This window comes from Cygnus atratus, chromosome 12 (genome assembly GCF_013377495.2).
Source record: "Cygnus atratus isolate AKBS03 ecotype Queensland, Australia chromosome 12, CAtr_DNAZoo_HiC_assembly, whole genome shotgun sequence".
Classification (NCBI taxonomy): domain Eukaryota; kingdom Metazoa; phylum Chordata; class Aves; order Anseriformes; family Anatidae; genus Cygnus; species Cygnus atratus.
In genome coordinates, this window is record NC_066373.1 from 14,864,344 (window position 1) to 14,886,705 (window position 22,362).

Below are 22,362 nucleotides of genomic sequence, written 5' to 3' on the forward strand. Positions count from 1 at the left end.
AGAATTATCGTTGGATTGCGTGTTCTCGGAGAAAGTAAACAAATGACTGCTACCCAGAGATCAGAAACATCTGACGACTCTTTTCTTGCAATTAAGGTTCAAAAGATGAGTAAGCCTAGATGGCTGCAGAGGTTCTTACTTTCTCATTGCTTACCAAAGCTCTCAGACTCATGTATAGGGTGTGGGTGCTGCCTGAAGAAACCTCTTAAAGGAGCTGACAGATGTATTCAGATGAGGTTTGGTGTCCTGGGAAGCAGTATGTCACTGAGAATTGCCAGTCAGGTTTAGCACAAGCTTGTCTTTCCTTACCAGACATCATTAGTAGAATACAGGGCTACCCACTCTCATTAGGTCTTCTTTGATTCAGTTCTTATTTTAAGCAGAGTTGTTTATGTTTGCTCATGAAATGGTGTTTTCTCTCATTTGGAGCAGTTGCTCCCCGGTCAATACAGGGACATGTCTGCGTCTTCCACTGGAGCACTGAGCTACGGCTGGCTGGTGGTGGTGTTCCCTGGGAAGACTGGTACCCCAAAGCACAAACCTCGAGGTCTCTAAAAGTAACCTTTGCTGTACACAGTGAGGATCTTTGCAGGATTCTTGGTTCACACACTCCCCAGAAATTAATGTTTATAGATGATACAACTGCTGTGACTAAATGTTGTCTTCATTCCTTGTTCTTAGATAGCCTTTTTGCAATTACTCACATCTGGGCACACTTGCAAATTCTGCTAATTTCCTTTACTGAGTCTGGCAGGAAAATTTCCCTATAAAAATGTTTTATTTCTTACGCAGGAGGAATGGATTACAGCCCTGAGAAAATGTCCTGTCAGAGGAAAATAGCTGTAGCTCAATGCATTTGGTGATAACTTTAATATTTTGTTTAAGAAACTGTCCGGATTCATTCCTACAACAGATGATTGTTTTTTAACAGGCACAGTGCCTCATGAGCAGAACAGTGCTTTTGTTCCTCCAGACTGGTGTTGTTTGATTGTCAGCATACATGAAAGCAAGATGGTAACAAAATCTTCCTTGGCACAAGAATGGAGAACAAATATAAAGTATACCAATATTCAGATAAAATACACAGGAGAGATAAGGAATAGATAGAGGAATGGTTTTTTGAGTGATGGACTTTTGTTCTTCCCAAAAATGTTTTTTTACGAATTACTTCAACATGTACTGAATGGATAGGATGTCTTTAGCATTGTGTGTGTTTAGTTCCAAACCACTAAAGGGGGAAGTAATTAATGTGCATCTCAAAGAAACGTGGAATTGGCATTTCAGACCCTAACTGGGTCTCTCTTATGACTGAGTGTTACGAGCAGAAGGGCACCAGGTTTTATCAGATTTTGGAGTTTTTGCTTCGCTAAGTTTGCAGTGTGCAAATACTTTGTAACTGATTTTAATGGTCCCTAATGAGGTATCGGAGAGGTCCCATTGCATCCTGTGTTCCTGCTTTAAGCAACTGTCCACTGACGTCAGTGGCATCTTGGCCTGGAATAAGCCCGAGTGACTGAAACCAGACAGGGAGACAAAACGCTCTCTAGAAAGCATATGGGTAGAACCGCTTCAACCCGAATTATTGCCCAACTCTTACGGCTTGAAAACAAAATCCAGACACATTTGCCAGAGTGCCTCTGTCACGCCTTGACACGGAAATTACAATTTGAAGTGGTTTCTTCCAAGTCTGAGGCTTAGAGGCTTCTCCTTGCTCTCCCTCCCTGCCAAACACTGGACAGCTGAAAGGTTTGGCCTCGCTCCGTAGCAAGTTTTCCCTTCTCTCCCTCAATACAAGCCGTGAGAATCAGTGTGTTTCTGTTGAACTTAGAGGTGCCTTTCTGGAAGCACTGGATGAAACGCTGCATCATAGCACTCCCACCTCTTCCTACGGTTTTTTTCCTGTGCCAGTGGAGGTAGAGATGGAGAGACAGCCCTGGCAGCTGCATGGTTTTAGGAAGTCATCTACTCTGTTTCTGCTGTCAGAACAGCTTTGTGTTGTGAAGGACTTACGTCCCAAAGAGAGAACAAGTCTCTGTTTCCTTGTAAGTGAAACCACACCAGCTGTCTGCGTGGGGCTTGTTTTGGAAGGACCTCCCACTGCAAAATAGATGGCTAGTGTTTCAGATCTCCCTGTTTACATAAGCTTGCATATATTCTTGATGTAACCATACAACCTAAAGAAGCAGGTTGAAGCTGTACCACTTCCCATGAAGTCTTGAGGCTGAAGGTTTAAGTGCCTGAGCATCTAGCATCCTTAACAAATTTTCCATATAGATTCCCACAGGCTGTGGTGCATCCCACTAATACAGAGCAGCGTGCTCTTGTTATGCTGGTTGCTACAGTTGAAAACACACCACTAAATGCTCCCAATTGGAGTGTCTCCCATATACCTGGGTAATACTGAGGAAAGTAACAGACCAGTATTTTCACATCCATGGACAAAATCACTCCTTTTCTATGCTATTTTCACTATGGGCACCAGTGCTATTGCTGGTATTGAGCCCTGTTTTAGTATTTCTGGCTATCGTGCTGTGTTATGTGAGGTCAGAGGCCAGGCTTCCACAGGTATCCCACTGATGTTTCACGGGGCGTAGTTTGTCATGATTTCCCTCTGGTATAAAAGTAGCTGCTCTGTTTCCTTGTTTCTCAATGTAGCTACTAAAAACTCAAATTCTGAAATCTGCCTTCTTAAATCTTTTGCCCCCAAAGTAATTGTTTCTGCTCTTGCTTATATCCTACAAGACTGGATAGCAGGATGGACATTAAGAAGTAAACACGATTGTATGATTTGGAAACCAGTGTCTTCATGATGCTGTTATTAAAAAAAACAAAACAAAACTCTTACTCATCCACAATATTATTGAGGAAGGATCAATTATTTATCTACTGCATCCAGAAACGGTACAGCATTCTGTAAACATGCTATACTGATGCAAATTTAACATTTACATCATCGCTCCTATTTTCTGACCCTGTTGTGTGTGATATGAAGCTTTGCAATCGGAAGATTCTGCTCTCCCTTTTGTAAAAAGACGATGGGAGTGAGTGCAGTTATTTGATATAAGAGATGAAACACTGTTTTCTGAATTGGGCTGGCTTTCTCAGGGTCAATCTGAACACACTAAAACTTTGCATGTTTGGGTCCACACCTGAGCTTTACAGCTGGACTTGATGAGCTAATCCAAATATTGGAAAAGTGAGCATAATGCCCCTTGTGATTCCCTGTTTTTACAGATGGGGAAGCAGATGTCATAGATCGCATTACTTGAGTCTTTATTCTCATTTTTGCTATGTAATCTAGTTGCTCATGAGCATGGGGCCTAGGGAATTAAGAACTGCCCCAAAATTCAGGGATCAAATCATAATGAGACATCAGACTCCTTTTTTATTTTTACCTTTTAAAAACTGCACCTTGAATCTATTTCATGGTAAGGAAAGAGCCCTGATATTTCAAGTGTTGATGTGGAGGCAAAATCCCAGATTGGGCTGTTCCCCAGATCTGTGGAACTTAAAATACTGGGCATAGTTTCCACCACCACGCCACCCAGTACAAACACAATATTGTCCCCCAAGCATGATGTGATAACTGAAAATGGAGAGAACCACTTTAAAGCGTAAACAAGCCAAGCGATTCTATGAGGATTGCATTTTGCTTTAAAAAAGCTTAAGCACAAGAAAAATGTAAAGAAAACCATTTTTAAAAAAGCTATTCACATGAAAGTTCTGTAATAATAGTTACTTTTTTGAAGAATTTTTTGCAATTCACTTTAAAGTCATGTTCTTTGTCCATACACAATATAGCCTTTGCTCTGAATGCACTCTTTACATTTGATTTATGAACACATATATTGTCTTTGTAAGGGCAGTAGATTTTTTAGCAGTCATTATTTGCCATTCTGTTGAGTTCCTTTAAACTCAAATCCCCTTATTAACTGTTTTCAAAGCACATAATTTAGTTTACCCAAGGCCTGGCCAACAGGTTGTGTACTACTACTGAGGACTGTGCTGTCTCCAGAAAAGAGCAAGCAGCCACAAGTGTTTCACAGTTCTGAACACAGACCTTAAGATCCCTGCTGAATTACACGTTTTCGGTAACAGTGGTGTCCCTTTGTTCCTGCAAGGCAGGACTCATTGCTCAGCAGATGTGTGCCCTGATATCCTTCCGTTCCCCACACTGAAATATTAATTGATTATTGGGATTTATTCAACAGCTGATTCAGTTAGCCTGATGCCCACCCTTATTTCTTTCTCCTAACCAAATGCTGCCTTTCTCTGGGGATCCACAGTGCAGTTATTTATACACAGAATATTATTGTTTTATACTTATTCATACACCTTTTTGCTTTTGATTTCGAATGTTTGATTTGAGCGTGTCTTTGCCTGTCTTGGCCCATATTGCAGAATGCTCTTTCACTCAGGATTTAGAAGAAGCCTGGCTTTTTATAACTGTGGTGCTCTCCTGCCTGCTCAGTGCTGCATCTCACTTCATTGAACTGCCGAGGCAGCTGAGCAAACAGGTCTGCTCTGAGGTGTTTTGCAAGTGGAGAACCAGGCAAAGTCTGTTGAATGAATCATTATTTTAAAGCCTGAGAGACAGCTCAGTTTGGCATTCAGTGGTCTTCACAATATTGCTGTGTTTCTTTGCCCTGGCAAAGTTGATGGCAGCAAAAGTGAAAGGACAGAAAAGATTTGTAGCTCCTGTAGAACCCCACATTGCTCAGTGGCAAATACTGCATTTGTACTAGGGAAACTGAAGCTTGCAGAGGCAGGGGGCTTAATCACACAGGAATACAAATGAACATTACAGCTGCATTTTAACCTTAGTGTTCTGATGCTTGTTTTAGAGGCTGGATGCTATCCTATTTTACCTTCCAGAGGAAACACACTGAGACACAGAATTTTAAATAAATAGTAAAGTCAAGTCAACACTTACTCATAAAATTCAGCAGCAGGAGTGAGCTTGTACTTTGAGTATTTGGTGCCATTGCCAAGCACTGATGCGTTGAAGAGTTTGGGATCTGTACAGTTTGGGCTGTTCCAACTGTTGTCGCAGTTTGTCCAGGGGAGCTCAAATGTGAACGATGAAAATAGATAATACAGAGACCAAGCTATGATAACGTTGTAGTAGAAACCCACGTAAAGAGCTATGAGTATCACTGCATAGCCTACACCTAAAGACAAAGGAAAACTAGATTATACATTGCATTTTACATGCAACAGTACATGCAAACACAACTAGTGTAGTACTCATACACACATAGTTGCAAATTCATTGCAAGTCTTCAGACAAATAAAACTTTTTTTTGTCATTTACATACACGAGTCATTGACCTTAAACCAAATAATTACATGAACGAGGCTGGAAAATGAGCAGCCTTTAGGAAATCCATTTGTGTTTTCCAGAGAAAGAAATTAAGCAGCTCAATGTCAAAATATGCTCTTGTACAACTCCGTTGCTGTTTTTCTTCCAATGCACAGAACTGCAAGCCCATGTTAGGAGTGAAACTTGCTTCATCTTCATAATGTCAGAGTCCTTGGCAACTTGCCTTGGAAAGTAAAGCTCAAGGCATGAGAGGTTTCCCTGTGTCTCATGCTCCAACCCCAGGCTAGTTTGGAACAGACACCAATCCCTCTCCCGTCTCGCTCCCAGTGTTAGTGTCCAGATTGGCGTCCATCAGCTTGTGACTACGTTCAAAACATGCCCAGAACAGCCTCTGCTGTTCCACTGAGGGGCTCCAATGGGTTTGGAGCTTGCCAGTAAATCCTAGTGAATATCAGGCTTGGGGCTAAACTGTGCATGGACCTTCAGATCAATTCATTGTCTCCCCAGGATTACAGAATTGAAATCATTGCAAAATGTAACCCTAAACCTTAAATGCTGGGTGGCATACTTGGTGAATCCCACTGTAAGCATTCTCTGTTGGCTTTGAACATTTGCTTTGTGTTTTTGCATGCTGTGAGGTGTGCTCGGAGTGTCTCTTAAGTGAAAGAATCCCAGAGAGTGCACGTTCTCCTCATAAAATGTGCATTTTAAAATAGTTTGGGAGGAAGTTTTGGTACTAATGCTCAAGCAGAATAAAAGTTTATTGCCAGAATTTTTGGGGAAGCTTGTTTTACCCTGGCTGATAGCATTCTTTTATTGATGTATGAGCAGCATTGATCTCTGAATCTTGTCCCAAAGTTATTTGTATTTGGTGTTACAGGTAGAGACTACATCTGCTTTATGGCTATCACCACTGCAGTGTCACGGCACCTAAGTGTAAACCTTTATTTCTATTTTTCTCCATTTTAGATATGCAGAAATACTGCATTGGGGGCCTAACAGTTGGGTATTATTAGGCTCTTGTGTTCCCTGATAGAACAAATAAATAGCACACACTTTGTGTATTAGTCCTCAGTTTGCAATTTGTGTAAGAAACAGATGCTGACCCTGAAAGGGTTCAGAGACTTCTATACACCAACTCTTTGGGAGTTTTTTAATACATAAACCAGCTTGCTAATAGTGGGAAAAGATGGTGTAAATAAAGATGAAACTGTATCTTGAAATGTTTGGTGGTTAAATGAAGGCGGTGCGGTAACACTCAAACTCTAGGGATACATAACAATAGGGAAAAAAAATCACCCAGGAGGGTAATTCTTAAATATTAACATGAATGGTAAAATATGAAGTGTGAATGTCGTATGTTGCACTGAAATTGGATGATCTCTGTTCAAGAAAGTATTGCTGAAATTCTTCCTGTTTAGGAGGACGATGGATATTTGATACCAAGATTCAAAAATACTGGACCAACTGTATCTTAAATGTCACTCCTTTGAAATCATAAGAATATTCAGGAATGAACTTTTGTTTTAAAGTAGTGCTGCACCACCCACACTCTAAAATAAGCCTTGGAAAAATGCAGAGATGAAAACACTGCTGCAAAGGTTACAGGGTATATTTTTAATTGCATGCATTAGGAGAGCATTAGTCGAGTTCTTAGAGTTCACAGCAATAATATTCATAGTTAAAATTAGTACTACAGTGCTGTTCTTTTAGAGAAGCTGTTATAAATTTGCTTAGACTGTGTGCTTTTTGAATTAAACCAGAAAAAAATCAAAAGCATTATGAATTTAGCAGTAGAACATATTTGTGCTTTATCAGATTTGATCAGAGCTTTTAAAGTACTGAGTTTATACTAGTGCTGAGATGCAGATGGGATTCAGCACTTACAACTTTTAAAGAATCAAATACCTCATGCTATTCTATATCCTCTTAAGACCATTGAAAGCTCTCAGTGAGGTATGTTTAGTCTACCTTGAATATGTTCTCTTAAAAACATAGCCAGAATGTCAATAAGGCTACACGTGTAATGCACTTTATTTTCCTTTCTCTTCATCTTTTCAGTCCTGAAGTCAACAGACTGACTGCTTCTGAGCACAGTGCTGTTCTTTTTCAAACACTTTGAGATTCTTGTGGTCTAATTCTTGTGGTTAGGTTTTCAAAATCCTTGTTGCCATCCAAAAGTATTAACCGACACCAGCAGGAGCTTTGAGCAAGGGGCTGCAGGTTCCTAGGTGCTGGGATGAACTTTGGCTCTCATGAAGGCATTACAGAAGGGTTAGTTAAACCTAGGTGAATTCATTTTTAAATTTAGGGGCATGTATTTTTTTAGCTCGCCTATTTATCATTTATCTTTTATTATATCTCTAATTTGACTGTTTTGGGTTTGACTGATATGAAAAAAAAAATGCAGTTCTCCTATTCTGCAGTGCTAGCCTCCTGGAAGAGAAAAGCTGTATTTTGAGAAAGAAGTGTAACATTTACTCAGTGTAACCTATATCCATGCACTGGATTGGCCAAGTTTGGATTGCCATTGTTAAGCTCTTCAGCTTTTGTCAGTCACGGGATGAACATGATCTGAATTTTAAGCTTCTAGGATCAGGCAAGCTTGAGTGGTTTCATTTCAGCTATTTCGGAGAGCTCCGTGTCAAAGATTTTGCTTAAGATTTTACATATGATCTGGTAGAGGGGTAGCTCACGAGTTTTGCTGGTAAGCAATGCTTAAGAAAATTCTTGAGGCTCTTTAAAGGATATGTTTCATGTAGAGAAAGCATATATGGTTTCTTTCACCCAGGGACATCCCTTTACCCCAGCTCAGTGCCCCCAGACACCTAACCCCAGCTATTTCTTGCACAATGATTGCAACTCGGCGCACAAGACAGTGCTGTGCAGCCTTTGCTTCAGTGATGCTGGGGAGTTAATGCTAGAGGAAAACACTTGGTAGCGATAATGCTCAGGTTTTAATAAATGCTTTTCGTTGCTGGATTTGAAAACCAGTTTAAAGAGGCTATCATAATCATTACCCTCATTTCATAGCCAGGAAAGCCGAGCTCCAGTGCCACAGGTAGCTCATCTGATGGACAGGTCTAGTGGCTGAACTAAAGCCTTCACAGCTCCGTTTCAGTGTTTCAGCCTGCCTCTACTCAGACTCTGGCAGAGAAAGCTCCACAAAATGAGCTGAACGGGGCCGGTGGCTGTGCGTTGCAGGGAGACAGGGCAGGACTGACCTGGGTGGGATTTGATATTTCTAATCTTCACATCACCAGCCCTTCCCTCCCCCTAGGGAAACCCAGTTTCCCCTGTCCCCATTAGGCAGGGGAAAGGGGGGAACAGGGCTGAGCCGCTCCTCCAGCTCACTGCTCTCCACTGTGCTCCTCTGCAATAACCTTGACAATGATTTCTCTGGCTTTTTTTCATTTTCTGCTCCACCTGTGATAACAAAAAGGCTCCTGACTCCAAGGGTTGGGGAAAGGTCAGCAAATATCAGGCTGTCTGGGGCGAGATGAGAGAGACCTTTCCGTTGCTGGTGCAGGTGTGCAGCACCCTGGCTCTGCCTTTCCTCTGAGCAGAGGAACACATATTGGGTGCCTTTCCCCTGAGCAGAGGGACACTTACCTTTGAACACCGGGCAGATTTTCCACACAGTGGCAGCTCCTTCTCGGTTGTACTGTCCCAGGGCTAATTCCATATAGAAGAGGGGCATCCCAGCAATGATTAGGAAGAGGATGTAGGGAATAAGGAAAGCACCTGGAAACAGAGTGATTAAACATTGTAGGCTGTATTTTGGTTATATTTTACTTTCTCTAAGTAACGTTTTTTCCATTGCTTGCTTCTAACTGGCTAAAGACAAAGCCACTGCTTTTGGGAGCTAGAAGGGAAATATCAGGAAAGCAGAACCCATGTTCTCTTGACCTTTTCCTGTATCTTTTTTAAAGTCTCAGAGGTAGCGTCCCTGAACAAAGCTGTAGAGTGTGCCTTCTATTTCCCCCTAATTTTCCCTCTTCATTTTGGCTACAAAGAGAAAAAAACTGCCTCTGAAAATGAGTCCTTAACTGAAGAAGTGATGCAGAACACACCTGCAGAGCTACAAGGGAAAGGGACAAGGAAAAATTCTGTTAAGTTTCTTTTAGCACAGTATGTTGAAAAGGGATGGAATGTGGAGGCAAGCAACGGAGAAGAAAATGCCATGCAAGTTCCACTAAGTTTAAATCATGCTGTGTAAGGTGTCTGCTGGAACCTCTGGCTCAAAAATAAATTGCTGCTGGTCCATCATATGGACTTCGAGCTCCTATGGCATATTTGGGTTGTTGGTACAATAAATTCCCTTCTTTTTATGAAATACATTAGACAACACATCTGTTCTCCAACCTAGTGAACACTCGTGCCAACCGAAATGCAGAAGGATCACCTAACGTAGAAATTATCTGAAAATGTCTTAACTGTTTTATACAATCCAAGTCACAGACAGAAGACTCCTCCAAAACGCAGGACTGTATATGATGATAGAAATTATCAATCACAGTTGGTGTTGTGCTGATTAACTGGTTACTCGGTCAGTCCTTTGTTTTAAGGTTCCTCAAAATTGTAGTTTTATGCTTTATTACATAGTTTACTTGGTTCTGAAGAGTTAAGTTCATGTATAATGTCTGTTTAAAATGACTGGATTGTTGTGGTGAACGAGGAGCTGAAAGAATAGTTATCATAAATGACTGCTTGGTCTCCTTAGGAGTTACCTATTGAAAAGAAAATAGGTGAAAATCCTAGTTAAAATTGTTCAGCAAAAGAAACAAACAAACAAAACAAAACAAAAAAAGAAAACAGCAGCAGCTGTCTTTCCCTTTTTCCTAGCTGCAAGTAGTAGGAGCCTGTGCAAACCTTTAAAATGTGCTGTAGTGGTTTAGTAATTTGAAAACTTTCCTCGCAAAAGGAAAGTAAGTTGCCCTGTTTCTAAATATATAAACTTAGAGAAGGTATGTGTAGTCTATAAAAGCTAAGTTTGACTGTAGCTATCTACACTAGGCCAGTAAGCAGAATGAATGGCGTTATAAAATTACTTCTGAAGGTACTGTCATGCTGTCCAAATAGTTGTTGCTCCTTTACCTTTCAGCTCTGCTTTTCACAGATGTTACTAGTGTGAGCTGCCCAGCGTGACTGTTCAGAGAGGGAATGTGGAGTACATCCTGGAGAATAAGAATGCAAAACCAAGCTCTGTTCCCTTTGTACCACAAATCCACGTTCTAAAAGTAATGTCCTGTAACCTAATGGTAAAGACAACGTATTCACCATTCAGTAAAGTTCAGGTATTTGAAAGCTGAAATCTTGCCATGAAAGGGTGACAAGATGTATCAACAGAAATAAAGAGTAGCATAAAACTTTGCAAATGTAGTCAAAAAGCTGAAATAGATTGGTTGTATCATTTGAGGGGGGCAGGAACCTTCTTTTTCATGCTGTTTATAAGGAGTGTAGTGTGACTGCAACCTGTGTTCACAGGAGCTTCTACAGTACAAACGATGCATGCTTTAATAGCATTTCAGTGTAATACATAAACCTTCTTCTATTATTGCGCTGCTTGAACTGTTTAAATACTGTAGAGGAAAAAGTATTTGTTTTTCAATTTGTTTTTCAGTTGATACCCTGTTGTTCTGAGCTATGTTCAGTATTGAAACACTCAGCTAATTCAAGCTGGGAGAGCCCGTATTGTTTTTGTTAAATGCAGTATCCAGAAAAACGATTTTAGGTGGGCTTACTTTGTAGGTCTTGTAAGTGACAGCCTTTTAAGTGCCTCACTTGTCTTGCTTCAATAATATTACAGCGTGCAGAGCTGACTCACAAACCTAGCATGTTGCATTTGGGATGTATCAGAGTTGGTGCAGAGTGCAGCTTTAATATCGAGAGGCCATGGAAAAAATGATGCCACAAATTGAATAGGGAAATTTGCGTATGAGATAATCGTGGAGATGTGTAGCGGACATGCATATTAAATGGTAGTTTAAAATATGTGTTCTCTCAGTATGACTAATAGTGTGATGAACTGTGAAGTGTACTGTACTTATGCATGCTTGCTTAAACATTGTATATTTGGCTGCAAATCATCCCAGGCTTTAGTTAAAGGAGGTTTTTCTTTTTGCCTTTCCTTCCCTCCCCCAGAAGGGATTACCAAGGTGTGGTGCAGTTTTCAGCACAGAGCAGTTGCACAGGTCGGTAGCTGGGGTTGCTCTTCAGGGAACTAGGATGGTGAGTGAAGTATTTTGAAATAGAGATCGATTGGAGATAAAAATATTAGAGATAAAAAGCACCATAAGTAAGGGTTCATATTCACATAAGTCGACTCAAAAACGTTTCGGAGATTTCTGGACATTTTTTGTTTAGCTGCTTCTCACTAGGTAACAAATACCGGAAGTCATATATTTTGTCAATATCTTGATATTTGCTCTTCTCTTCCTACCCAGGGAAGAGAGGGCCCCATCACAGGACCGGTCTGTGTACAGAATCTCATGAACAGGAGGTACTGTTTTGAAAGGAGGCTTTGTACCATCCTGCATGCTTGTTTCTGGCATCCCACAGGCGATGCAGAGGCAGACCAATGTCCTGGTGGGTCTCCTGCTGTAGATCCATGGCTGTGAATTTGGGCATCAAACCAGACTTCTCTAAAGGAGCAGTCTCACAGTTAACACCTTCCTGGTCTATGAAGCCAAAACATGTTAGGGTGATGTGATGCCCTGCCTGTGCCACTGGCCATGGGAACTGCTGCGCTCTGATCTCCGTGAGTCTGAGAGGCCGGGCAGGTTTGCATAGGCTGAGCTCCTGGAGAGTGCATGGTTTGGCTGACACTTCAGACGAGCCAAGTAGCTTGCCAAGAGCTACCTACATACCTCTGAGCTGGGGGAACATAACTGTGGGGCTGCTGCACTGGCAGCAGTGTGCTGATACCGCTCGAAGGGATTGTACTCCCCCATAGTGTGATGGCACAGGGCTGAGCACGCAGCTGCACCCCAGGAAGCAATACTGGTCCCAGCAATCCCTAATGGTTCCTCGTTTCCCCTCCCAGCTAAAAATCTGGAGTAATTGACATCTGTGGTACAGCTCTGGCACGAGAGCCATACTTGTCTTGTTACTGAGTCACGTGCAGCTTAAAAGCCACACGTGGGCCTCTGAGTGCTGCAAATCGCTACGTCTCTGTTAGCAGATGTCATGAGATCCATGCACTTCGTTCCCAAAAGGTACCAGTGTATATATGGAGTTAGAAAACCATATGTCTTAGGCGAAACTAGATGAGGTGAAACTCTCCACTTTTACAAAACCACCAATGTGAAACTTCATGTGGAAAGTTGCACAAGTTTGCTCTTTTTTTTCTTTTTTTTTTTTTTTTAATCTATCATGTTTCATTAACAAATTACAAGACAGGCTTTGCATTCTTGAGTTCAGTGCCAAATCGACTTTTTCATTTGGATAGAACAGAACCCACTTGAAGAGCTCGTCTCCTCCCTCTGTTCTTCGCAACCTCCTTAAGGGGGGAGCAGAGAGGAAGACAGCCCTAAATGCTCCTCTGTCCTACAAGGACTCATCTCACTCCTGAATACCAGAAAGGAAGCTGCACTAAATGATTTTTTTTTTAATCATTAGTAACTCAAACAGCTGCTGTTGTCCTAAAAGGACTTGCCGATGCCCATAAAAGAAGCAGGCCAGGCCAGGGTTAGCTGAAATAATCTTGAACTATTCATGCCAGGCTGTTATTAGCCTTCTGCCTTTGTTACCATGGATATTCGAGTCAAAATGTTAACTGGCAGGGATGTCTGCTAAAACAACAAACTTTGGGCAAGTATCGCAGTATATTTTCAGATAGGAGAGTTGCCAGTATTTCTGCAAGAATAGAGTTTAAAAAAAAAGATCTTCCAGTTGGTGAATTCAAATACAAGCTAATCTCTGTATCAACCCTGCTTGCTTTTTTCAACCTGTATGAGTACTGAAACAACATCAGCAAACAGTTGACAATGCAGTAAGTTTGCTTGGACAACATCAAGGTGGGTGGCAGCTAATCCGTGCAGCCTCTTGTGAATAAAGTAGGAAGTCCCCAGGGCAGAGATCTCAAAATCTAGGTTGTACAAGATCACCAGAGATAGAAAAACGAGGTAACTGGAAAGGCAGGCATTTCTGAGTACACGAACATTAGTTCTGGGTCTTGGGACCAGTTGCCAGCTGGCTAGCACGGCTGCAGAGAGCACCCTGGGGGAGGTCAGCTTGCAGCGGACTGGGATTTGTTGCAGCTGAAGTATGAGCCCTGGCGGGGGCTGCTGCTGCCTGCCCCTTTCTTCCTGGGGGTGGGAAGAAAGGGGCAGGCAGGCAGACCCAAGTGTTTACTGACCAGAGTAAAAGCAAAAAGGGTTTGCACAGCACAACAGAGAGAAGTCAGAGATGCAAAGGAGCATGATGTAACCCCTGTGTCAAAGCCAAGAATATGATTTTAACAGCAGCTGTATGATGATGTTGAACCCTGCCAGTGGTAGATGATAGTAGTCAAAAATAACAATTTTCTGCAAAACAGATCACATGGCATGCTGTAAAAACTTCAGCAGCACTTTGCACATATAAAATCTTCAAGTATGCAACATTTTTATGGGAAGTATTTCTGCACCATAAAAACAGTGGAGCTATACCATGGTGAGTGGCATGTTTCTGTTGAAGCCCTTATATTTAGCTACTCCCTCTAATTGCTAGATTTGATCTTATTTATATTCCTGCTCTGTTTGGGCTCAGACCCTTCAGTTTTTCCGTAATTCCAATTTTAATAGCATTCCTTTCACTCAAAGAAAATGAAAACAAATAGTTTCCAGAAACGGTTCAATGCTGTTCACGGGCTGATGTCAACTGAAGCCTGCTTTTTTTTTTCTGTCTTGAGCTGTTCACCTGCTGCTGCCTTGAAAGCACTTGAAGCAACTTGAAGTGCAGTCTATTTATAAGCTGGTCACTGGGATGTAACAGAAAGGGTTACCCGCGCTCTTCCATGTAAACCCAGTCATCTCTTTGGCTTTCTGTTACAAGAGTAATGAGCTCAAGAAACCCATTAGTAGCTATTTTGAACAAATTAATGAGAGTTAAATATACCCAGCCACTCAGAGCAGCATGATTCATTCATAAATTACACCCAAGACATTGGCTAAGGTCCTATTTACATAAATTAATGAAATGATCACATTTATAACAGGGTGTAGTTCAAAGATAACCACAGGAACATGTAAGAACAGAACCCTGGCCTGTGCTCTTTGATGGGAAACTAAAGAATAAATAAAGAAACAAGATGGGGTTGGGACAATGCAAGTCAGGCTGGTCCAAGGTGGCTCTGGGAGGGGATTTCTGCTGCTGACCTTCACTGCTGCTGGCTTGGGAAGAGAATTAGGCCATTGCCATCTTCTACCAGGAGCGTGACTGCAGAAGGTGCAAACATGGGGGTTTTGCCATTCCCAGGCTGGGCAGATGGTGCTAGTCAGGGGAAGCGCATAACCCTGAGCTGCTGGGTCAGCCTGCAGATACCCAGCTGGAGACGGACACTACTTCGTAGCAGACATGACTAGAAGCTTAAGAGGTGCTAAATTAAGAGACAAATTATCTGTCATTTTACTAGCTTTCCACTGCTGGCAGTTTTTCCTAACTTTGCAGTTACTAGGTGTGACACAAGGATATATTCACCTGCAACTGAATCATATCAACAAAACCACCCCTGTAAGGTGTAGGCTGTACTCGAGATGTAGAAAATCAAAGTGTTTGTCAAAATGTACTCTGATTTATCAGTAGCAGAACATCCTTGTCTAAGAGTATTTTTGACTGAAGACATCAGAAGCTATTTGCTGTGAGCTTATAGGTCAAGATCAGCAGGTTTTGCTTAATTCCTGCACTGGAAAATCCCCAATAACATAACCCCATGTGACAAGTTTTCCTTGAAACGTGCTGAATTTTCTGTAATGTACAGAATACAGTCATGTGCATGAAAGGAAATATTTCCTCAGCTTTAGCTGTCTCTTTTAAGTGTAGGGAAGTCCTTGCTTGGTGCCAGGGAGGTTTTGGCAACTACTGTTTTACTTTGGTTCAGATACAGGCTTAGTCATGGTTTTCTCTCCCTCCTTGGTGAACTTGTATGCTCATTTTTGTTTGTTTTGTTTCAGTGTGCTGTATACTAAAATGAATGTTTTCAGCATCCACAGATCCAATTTTGGTTCCAGAAGGGATTGTTAGGTACTTTGATCCAACTTCCTGAAAAACATAAGCCACCTTCATGCAGAGAAACGTACCGTCCTGACGTGAAGACACCAGGCAGATCCTTTTATTTCACTGCTTTTGGTGGTTAAAAAAAATAAAATAATGTATCTATTTTGAATATATGACATTTGATTTTACCTGTACTTTCCCGGAGAAATTAAAACGCCCTACATTACTTTGTTTTCATCCTGTGAAGGTGTGGAAGCGCTGCATCCAAGCATTGCAGCTTTCTTCTCATTGTCTGAACAGAGTGAGTAAACTAAGCTGATGAATTAATGTCATAGATTTTTTTGTTTTGCTTTTCTGTCTAAAATTCCCTCCTTACTTAGAGGTGTTTCTTGGTGTAGCAGGTTCATGTATTGACAGGGTGAAGAGTTAGGTGGGCACCTGTACCCACGTTACCTCCCCACTTTCTGAGCTGCACATGTGACAGATTACATCCCTGAGATGTGCCTCCTGCTTCCAGAGCCTGGGATGAATGCACTGGATTTCAGCCCCTCGGTTAGGCGCTGTTAGTCCTTGTTTTGGTCTTTCCAGTCTGGAGTCAGAACCCAGCCAACATGTGCCCTTGTGGGAGCTGCTTGCTTTGGGGTACATTCTATGGGGTGTATACGGGGAGACTCATCTCCTGCCTGTGGCACCTGCACTGGGTGCCTGTTGGGAGGTGACAGGACTTCTCCAGCATGCTAGTTAGAGCCACAGTAATTAGAGCCATAGCAGTAGTTGAGGTACACCATGGGATGGGGTATCTTCGGTGTACTTTGCTCTGTGTGGGTAACAGTACAGTTTGTGGTTCTCAGCACAACCTCAAATGCAGGGTGTTCCTCTCAGGCTGCTTCTCTTTTGCAGGTTGCCTTTAGTTGTCAAAATAAAAACCAGCCCCAAGTTAAGCACCCTCTGGAGAGGACAGAGTACCCGTTTTAGGCACCATGAGACTCATAACTGTGCCAAGGTGAAACAAAATGCTTAAGACATCTTAAATCAGCTCTAGACAAGTGCCAGGCAGCTTTCAAGAGGATTAATGTGCGAACCAATAGGAGGTAAATGCTTCAAAATTCTGCTTGAGAAGAATCAAGTATAAACATCCTGAGGTACACTTAAAACTTGCTGTACCGTTTAGTGATTAATCCAATCTGAAGTTGTAAATCCAATTCTTTGGGGCACAATGACCAAAGAAAAGTGCTCTTTTCCTTCTAGGCTTCATTAGAGATTTATTTATAATACTTTTTGTTATTGTTAATACTTTCTGTGTTATCTTACCTTTTATGAACTCTTGCATAACAGAATCCTCTAAATTCTCCTTGTCAATAAAGTGCCGTGCTCTGTCACAGAAGTATAGGAGAGCTGTATGTTCCTATCTCTAAGAAATCTAATCAATCAAAGCTTTACTCTCAGCCATTACAAACAAAGCCTTCAGGATCAATGCTCTTTCTCATGCCTCTACAGGAAGTGGAATAACTGTACTGTAAATTATTTATAATGCATACTTACACAGGGCTTGAAAGTAGAAGGCGAACGCATTTCCATACAGTACAAAGTCACTCTCTGTGTTTTATTTAAACCCACCTATGTTTTCTGTCAGCACTACTGGGAAGTGTTTATTCTACCTACAGTTTGCTGGTACATTGCTATTAGGCATGCTATATGCAGTGTAAAACTGTGTATTTCTCACATACAGCCTCGAAATGACGCAGTGTGCTGTCTAGCCATAAATAATATTTCTTTATTTGTAAGCTATGTGCTGCATCACTATTTGTAACCCTTTATGGGGGTGTGATGCTTTGAATATTTGGGTAAATTTACCATTACAGTGATGGATGCTACTGCATAATTACCAAGAGCAATGCAAGACCCCTGCCCTCTTATCAAAATTTTGGTTGCTATCAGATTGTGCTAAAATTTTAGAAGGCCTAGATGAGGGTGGCTCCCTAGTGGCTGTGGTTTCGTTACTTTGTACCTTCTGTAAGCAGTGACGAATACAAGAATTTCACAGAAACTGTGTCACAACATTCTTTATGGGAAACCTCTCCATTTGGGGGAAAAACCAAAAAGCATACTGTATTTGGTCTAAGGTAGTGCTGGTAATACTCCAGATAAAAGGCACAGCCAGCAAACGGCCTCTCTGAGAATCTGGGCACTGCGGGCACAAAGCAAAGCTTTTCAGTAGCATCACTGCAACAGGAGGATTGTACGAACTGCTTCTCTTGATGTTCCCTTGCTCTGAAAGGCAAAGTGAGTCTCACCTAAACCACTATCAAACCACAATGCTGCTGCATCAGTCCTGCTGTACTGGCTAGCCACATCCTTTGTTTTCTGTCCCAGAACTCTCCCTCTTCTGTGGGCATTAATCAGGTGAAAGTTTTTATTTAAGTTGGAAACCTAAGCTTTATGGTGGTTCTTATATAAGGGACTATTTTTCTGATGGGGACCAAGCAGCAAAGTGAATTTTCCGCTCAGGCCAAGCAGTCCAGTGGGCACTCCAGCACTGCCATCCTGCGTGGGCCTGGCTGAAATGCTGGGGGAAAGGGCGAGCCTGACCTCGGGGCCCATCACAGCTCACTGCCCAGGTGAAGCAGAGGCTTAGAAACAGTTTGAAGCAAAATCCTTCTTGTTTCGTCACTCCGCAGGCTTTTGTGCTGGCAGGTTGGGGGGCAATCTTTTTCACTGGGTACACAGACCTCATGAGAAATCAGTGTGGCAAAGTTTGGTGGTTTTGATGGATCACAGCTCTATTTTTTTCATGTTTCTGAACAGCTTTTGAGCACGTAATACCCCATGCTTGTAAAACAGAATTTAGAAGGGAAACTAGGTGATCTTGAAGATGTCCAAATATCTTAATTTAGGGTTAGAGGCAGGGATTTTGTCAGCAGCCTCTATATGCATCAGTGAAGGATCACGCTGCAGTTTAGAAATAGCCTGGACACTGTTTTCTGTCACTTTGTTTTAGGGAAGAGCAAAGGGAGAGAGTAATCAATGCCAGCTCGATTTCTACACCTGGCAATAAAAAAAATCCCAAACCATGCATTAGGCTACAGAATAAGTCTAAGTGTCTTAAAACATAAGGTCTTCTAGTCCAGTCCTTTTGTTTGCCTTCCGTCTTTCAGAGTCTCATGCTTGTTTTGTGTTTTCCCAGCTCTTCTCTTTAGCTGCGAGAGCTAGAAAAAGATTCCTGCCTAATCATTTGTCTCTATGAAACTGTGAGTAAAAAGCACTTCTTAAAATAGTGCATTTTTACTGCTGGAGCACTGTGTAGGAGAATGCTGAGGTCACAGTCCCACTCTCACAGAGTAAGTTTGTTTTGTGTGTTAATGACCATCATCTATGGAAGCCCTGACATTCTGCATGCTAGCTGAAGTGCTGTACTATTGCACTGAGCGCAGATCGGTTACTGGTCAGTGGAAGTCTCCTGTAGCAGTTTAGTCTGAATAGTTTTTTATTGCTTTACTCTGTTTTTCTTCTCACATAATTCTTAGTCTGGAAATTCTGTCTACTTAGGAGTCCTTAAGAGAGAGACGTCTGTTATTTGGGTTGAAATCCTGGCTCTGGTGACGTCAATGGAAAAAAAACCACCCATTGACTTCAGCTGGGTCAGGATTTCTCCCTTGTGGTTTACAAATCTATTGATTTTAACTAAGGCTGTGGAACTATACGTAAATGAGAAACAAACTGCAGAAACGGAGCAAATGATCAAACTCTTCCCCAAAACAAAATCCTGGAGTGTCTCTGGTCTCGCCAACACCTGCCTCATGATCTCATTGACACATCTGCATTTCTCTTTAGGCAGGAGACAAAAGCACTCCACAGCATGAGCTAGTCCTCAGTTTTGTGATAAACCCTGTAAATAGGATGCCCGTGTGCGTATAGAATGGCTCCTTGGCCGGGGGAAGGAACTTCTGAGCTTTCTCTAGCATCAGCCTTGTTGGTTATCAGTGGACAGATAGTCCTGCATCCTAATAACAGCTGTTTGAGTAGTCCTGACCTGTGATCTTGATGTTTTGACAAGTGTTTTTAACGCTTGGCCTTAAACTTTGTAATATCATAGTTATTCCAATATGCTTAATTGTTCTTTGCTCTCTGTTACTGCTATTGAAATACTAATGTTTCTGCCAAGAAGGCAAGGTACTGAGACCTGCTGGAAGGCGTTACATTAACACTGGAACAGAAAACCCAAACCAGCTCTTATTGTAGGATGGCAGTGACAGCCTGTGTGGAGCCTGGCTGTTTTCCAAAGCTAAATTGTTTGGGGGTACTGCAAAGAACAGCCCCCTAAACTTGGAGAAATTATTTCCTCCTGTAGCATTCCTTGGAGGGAATGGATAGTAATCTCTGTTTTAATGTTGCATTCATTTCTCTCCTTGCTTCTTGAACTCTCCTTGCCATCTCTGTGGCTGTGCTGACAGGGGAACCCCTGGGTGTGCATCAGGCATCGCTAAAAGCCACTCCTATTCACTTCCTACTAAATGAAATGGATCAGGACATCCAAGAAGGATCTGCTTGGAGTGATCATTGCTGGTACTGGGCAGCTCTGTATCTGAAAGTCACGAACCACCCTGTTAGGTCCTCCGGTCATTTTCCTTCCTATAAATGCAGTAGGTTGCCTTCAGGTTAATTAGCAGGTTAGGATCTACTAAGATCTATAAGGATCTACTGCTCCACCTTGTGGTCTGAAGAAAGTTTGTGTCATTGTACTACGTAGAGTGGTGTGCCAGAAAAAGTCCAGCTTCTCTCTCTCTCTCTTTTTAAAATTAGATAGGAATTTGACATCAGTATGGTAATTTCCTCAAGAGATGCAGATCTTAACGTGTTGACATCTCTGGTGTACTTAAGGACAGGCATTGCAAGAGGAGTTGGATTACAGAGGAGAAAAAGGGAGAAGGAGAAACAAAAGTTAAATCAGTGAGGAGTGCTACTTAGTGTGCATAGTTCAGAAGGTGCAGAATAAATTATAAATAGCCAAAAATAAGATACCCAGCACTCGGCTGCGTATTTCAGTGCATATGCTGGGCCCTTGGTAACAGCTTGTTTGTATGGTCAGCGAGGCAGGCAGGCAGCCTGTCCTCCTGCCTGCTGCCGATGGGCCAGAAACCCGCTGCTCGCTTCCCACCCTTCTGCAGCCTTCAGTAGAGACAGATGCCATGCAACTACCCGGTCCCGATCCTTCCACAAAAGCTGTTTCTCAAACTAGCACGAGCGCTGTAGCAAGACATGGCTTTTGCTCGCTCTGTCACTAATTGCAGTGCTTGGAAATCACACGCTTTTCCTCCAGCTCTGAAATGAAACTGCAAAAGAATGATATGCTGCTGCTGGAGTCACAACTCCTGTGTACTTTGGTGGGGTGGGACCAAGCTCTGCTCTTCTGCTGCTGTTTGCCAGGCTAGTGTAACACGCGTGTTCTAGGGAAGCACTTTATAGCTAAACAAACCAAGAAAGGCTTCATATTTGCGTAGTCTGGCAACACCAGTCTGATAGCGTTGGATCCTATTTTGGATGCTTAAATTAGCGTGTATTCTCAAACAATAGAGATAGCCACATAATAGCAGCCAGTTAATGTCTACATTAATAGCCCAGCTTCTGCACTCAATTGTGACTTTGGAAGTGAGTGATTGTGCTCATAAAGCCTTAAAGGGCAGGAACACTGGAAAAATTACAATCTTCTATAAAAAGTGTTCCTGTATAATAAGGGCAGCTTGTTTTACTGCGCACCAGCAGTCAGGATGCTAGTCACAGAAAGCATTTATGGACTGGCAAGAGACAACTGCCTGCCCGTTCCTGTCTGAGTTTTGTTTATTAATGGGTTATCATGGAATTCTGTGCGCTGGAAACTTGGGAGTGTGCTGTGGATGAATATGGGTGCAAAGAAACGTGTGGCTGGTGTAGCCAGGCGTCCCCGCTGACAGTTTCTGCTTTTGAATGGGAGACCCTAGTTCTCAACACAGAGTCAGTGCTGTCACCTTTGTCATGCTTCAGAGGGAGATTGCAAAACTTGTTTAAATACAGAATAGGGGAAAGGAGAAGGAGGAGTGAGAGTAAAACAAAGGATACCCTTGAGAAGTAATTTAGAGTTTTTTTTTTCCTACGGTCATCATGAAGAACATGTCACAGTGCAAGGACCTTAACTGTTTCCTTTCCTTTCCAATTATCCCCTTTCCCTGCCTTTATGAAATAAAAGTTTCAAAATCAGCAAGGCTTAAACGAAGTATGTTGAATCTCTACAGAAGCTGAGATGCTGAATTATACTACAGTTCTCTCTCCAGGACTTCCATGAAAACTGGGCTGGGCTGGGCACTTTTGGTGCTGGTTTCCCAAAGGACTCAGATGTCCATCTTTAGGAAGTAGAGTTTTGAGTGGCAGGAGAGCCTTTCATAGGAAACCATTCTCAGCTGGGCACCAGTGCACAAGATGTACGCAATTAGGATGAGATCCTGCCGTGCAAGGTCCAAGACAACTCAGAGGCAGCAAAGGGGAAGATTAAGGAGTTGGAGGAGGGAATAATTGGTTGTCAAGATATGGGTAACAGGCTGCTGACATGGATGATTTGCCTCCAGATGTCCCGAGGAAGGGAAACTGAAGGTTTACAGTAAGTGTGATAATCCCAGAATCTTTACATCATCTTCATTGAAACTGGGTTGAGGCGGGGGAGTTGTTGTGAATGAACTTATTTCAACTTCAATAATAATAATAATAATAATTTCTTGTCACATTTCAAGTTGAGAAGACAAGAGTTAGTTGCAAATTAATCATAACTGCTGTTTGTCAGTGTGAGATTCCCTGAAGCCCAGTACCATGGTTCT

The 22,362-nt window shown here is 42.1% G+C and overlaps 1 protein-coding gene across 1 annotated transcript in view; it reads right to left on the reverse strand.

Moving 5' to 3' along the window:
- Nucleotides 1-22,362, reverse strand: part of SLC6A2 (solute carrier family 6 member 2) — a 66,809-nt gene that overhangs the window by 35,416 nt on the left and 9,031 nt on the right. The window contains exons 3-4 of the mRNA XM_035543435.1: nucleotides 8,936-9,067; nucleotides 4,934-5,171 (exon numbers count right to left, since the gene is read on the reverse strand). Of these exons, the coding sequence (XP_035399328.1) occupies nucleotides 4,934-5,171; nucleotides 8,936-9,067 (370 nt within the window). The remainder of the gene's footprint in view (nucleotides 1-4,933; nucleotides 5,172-8,935; nucleotides 9,068-22,362) is intronic.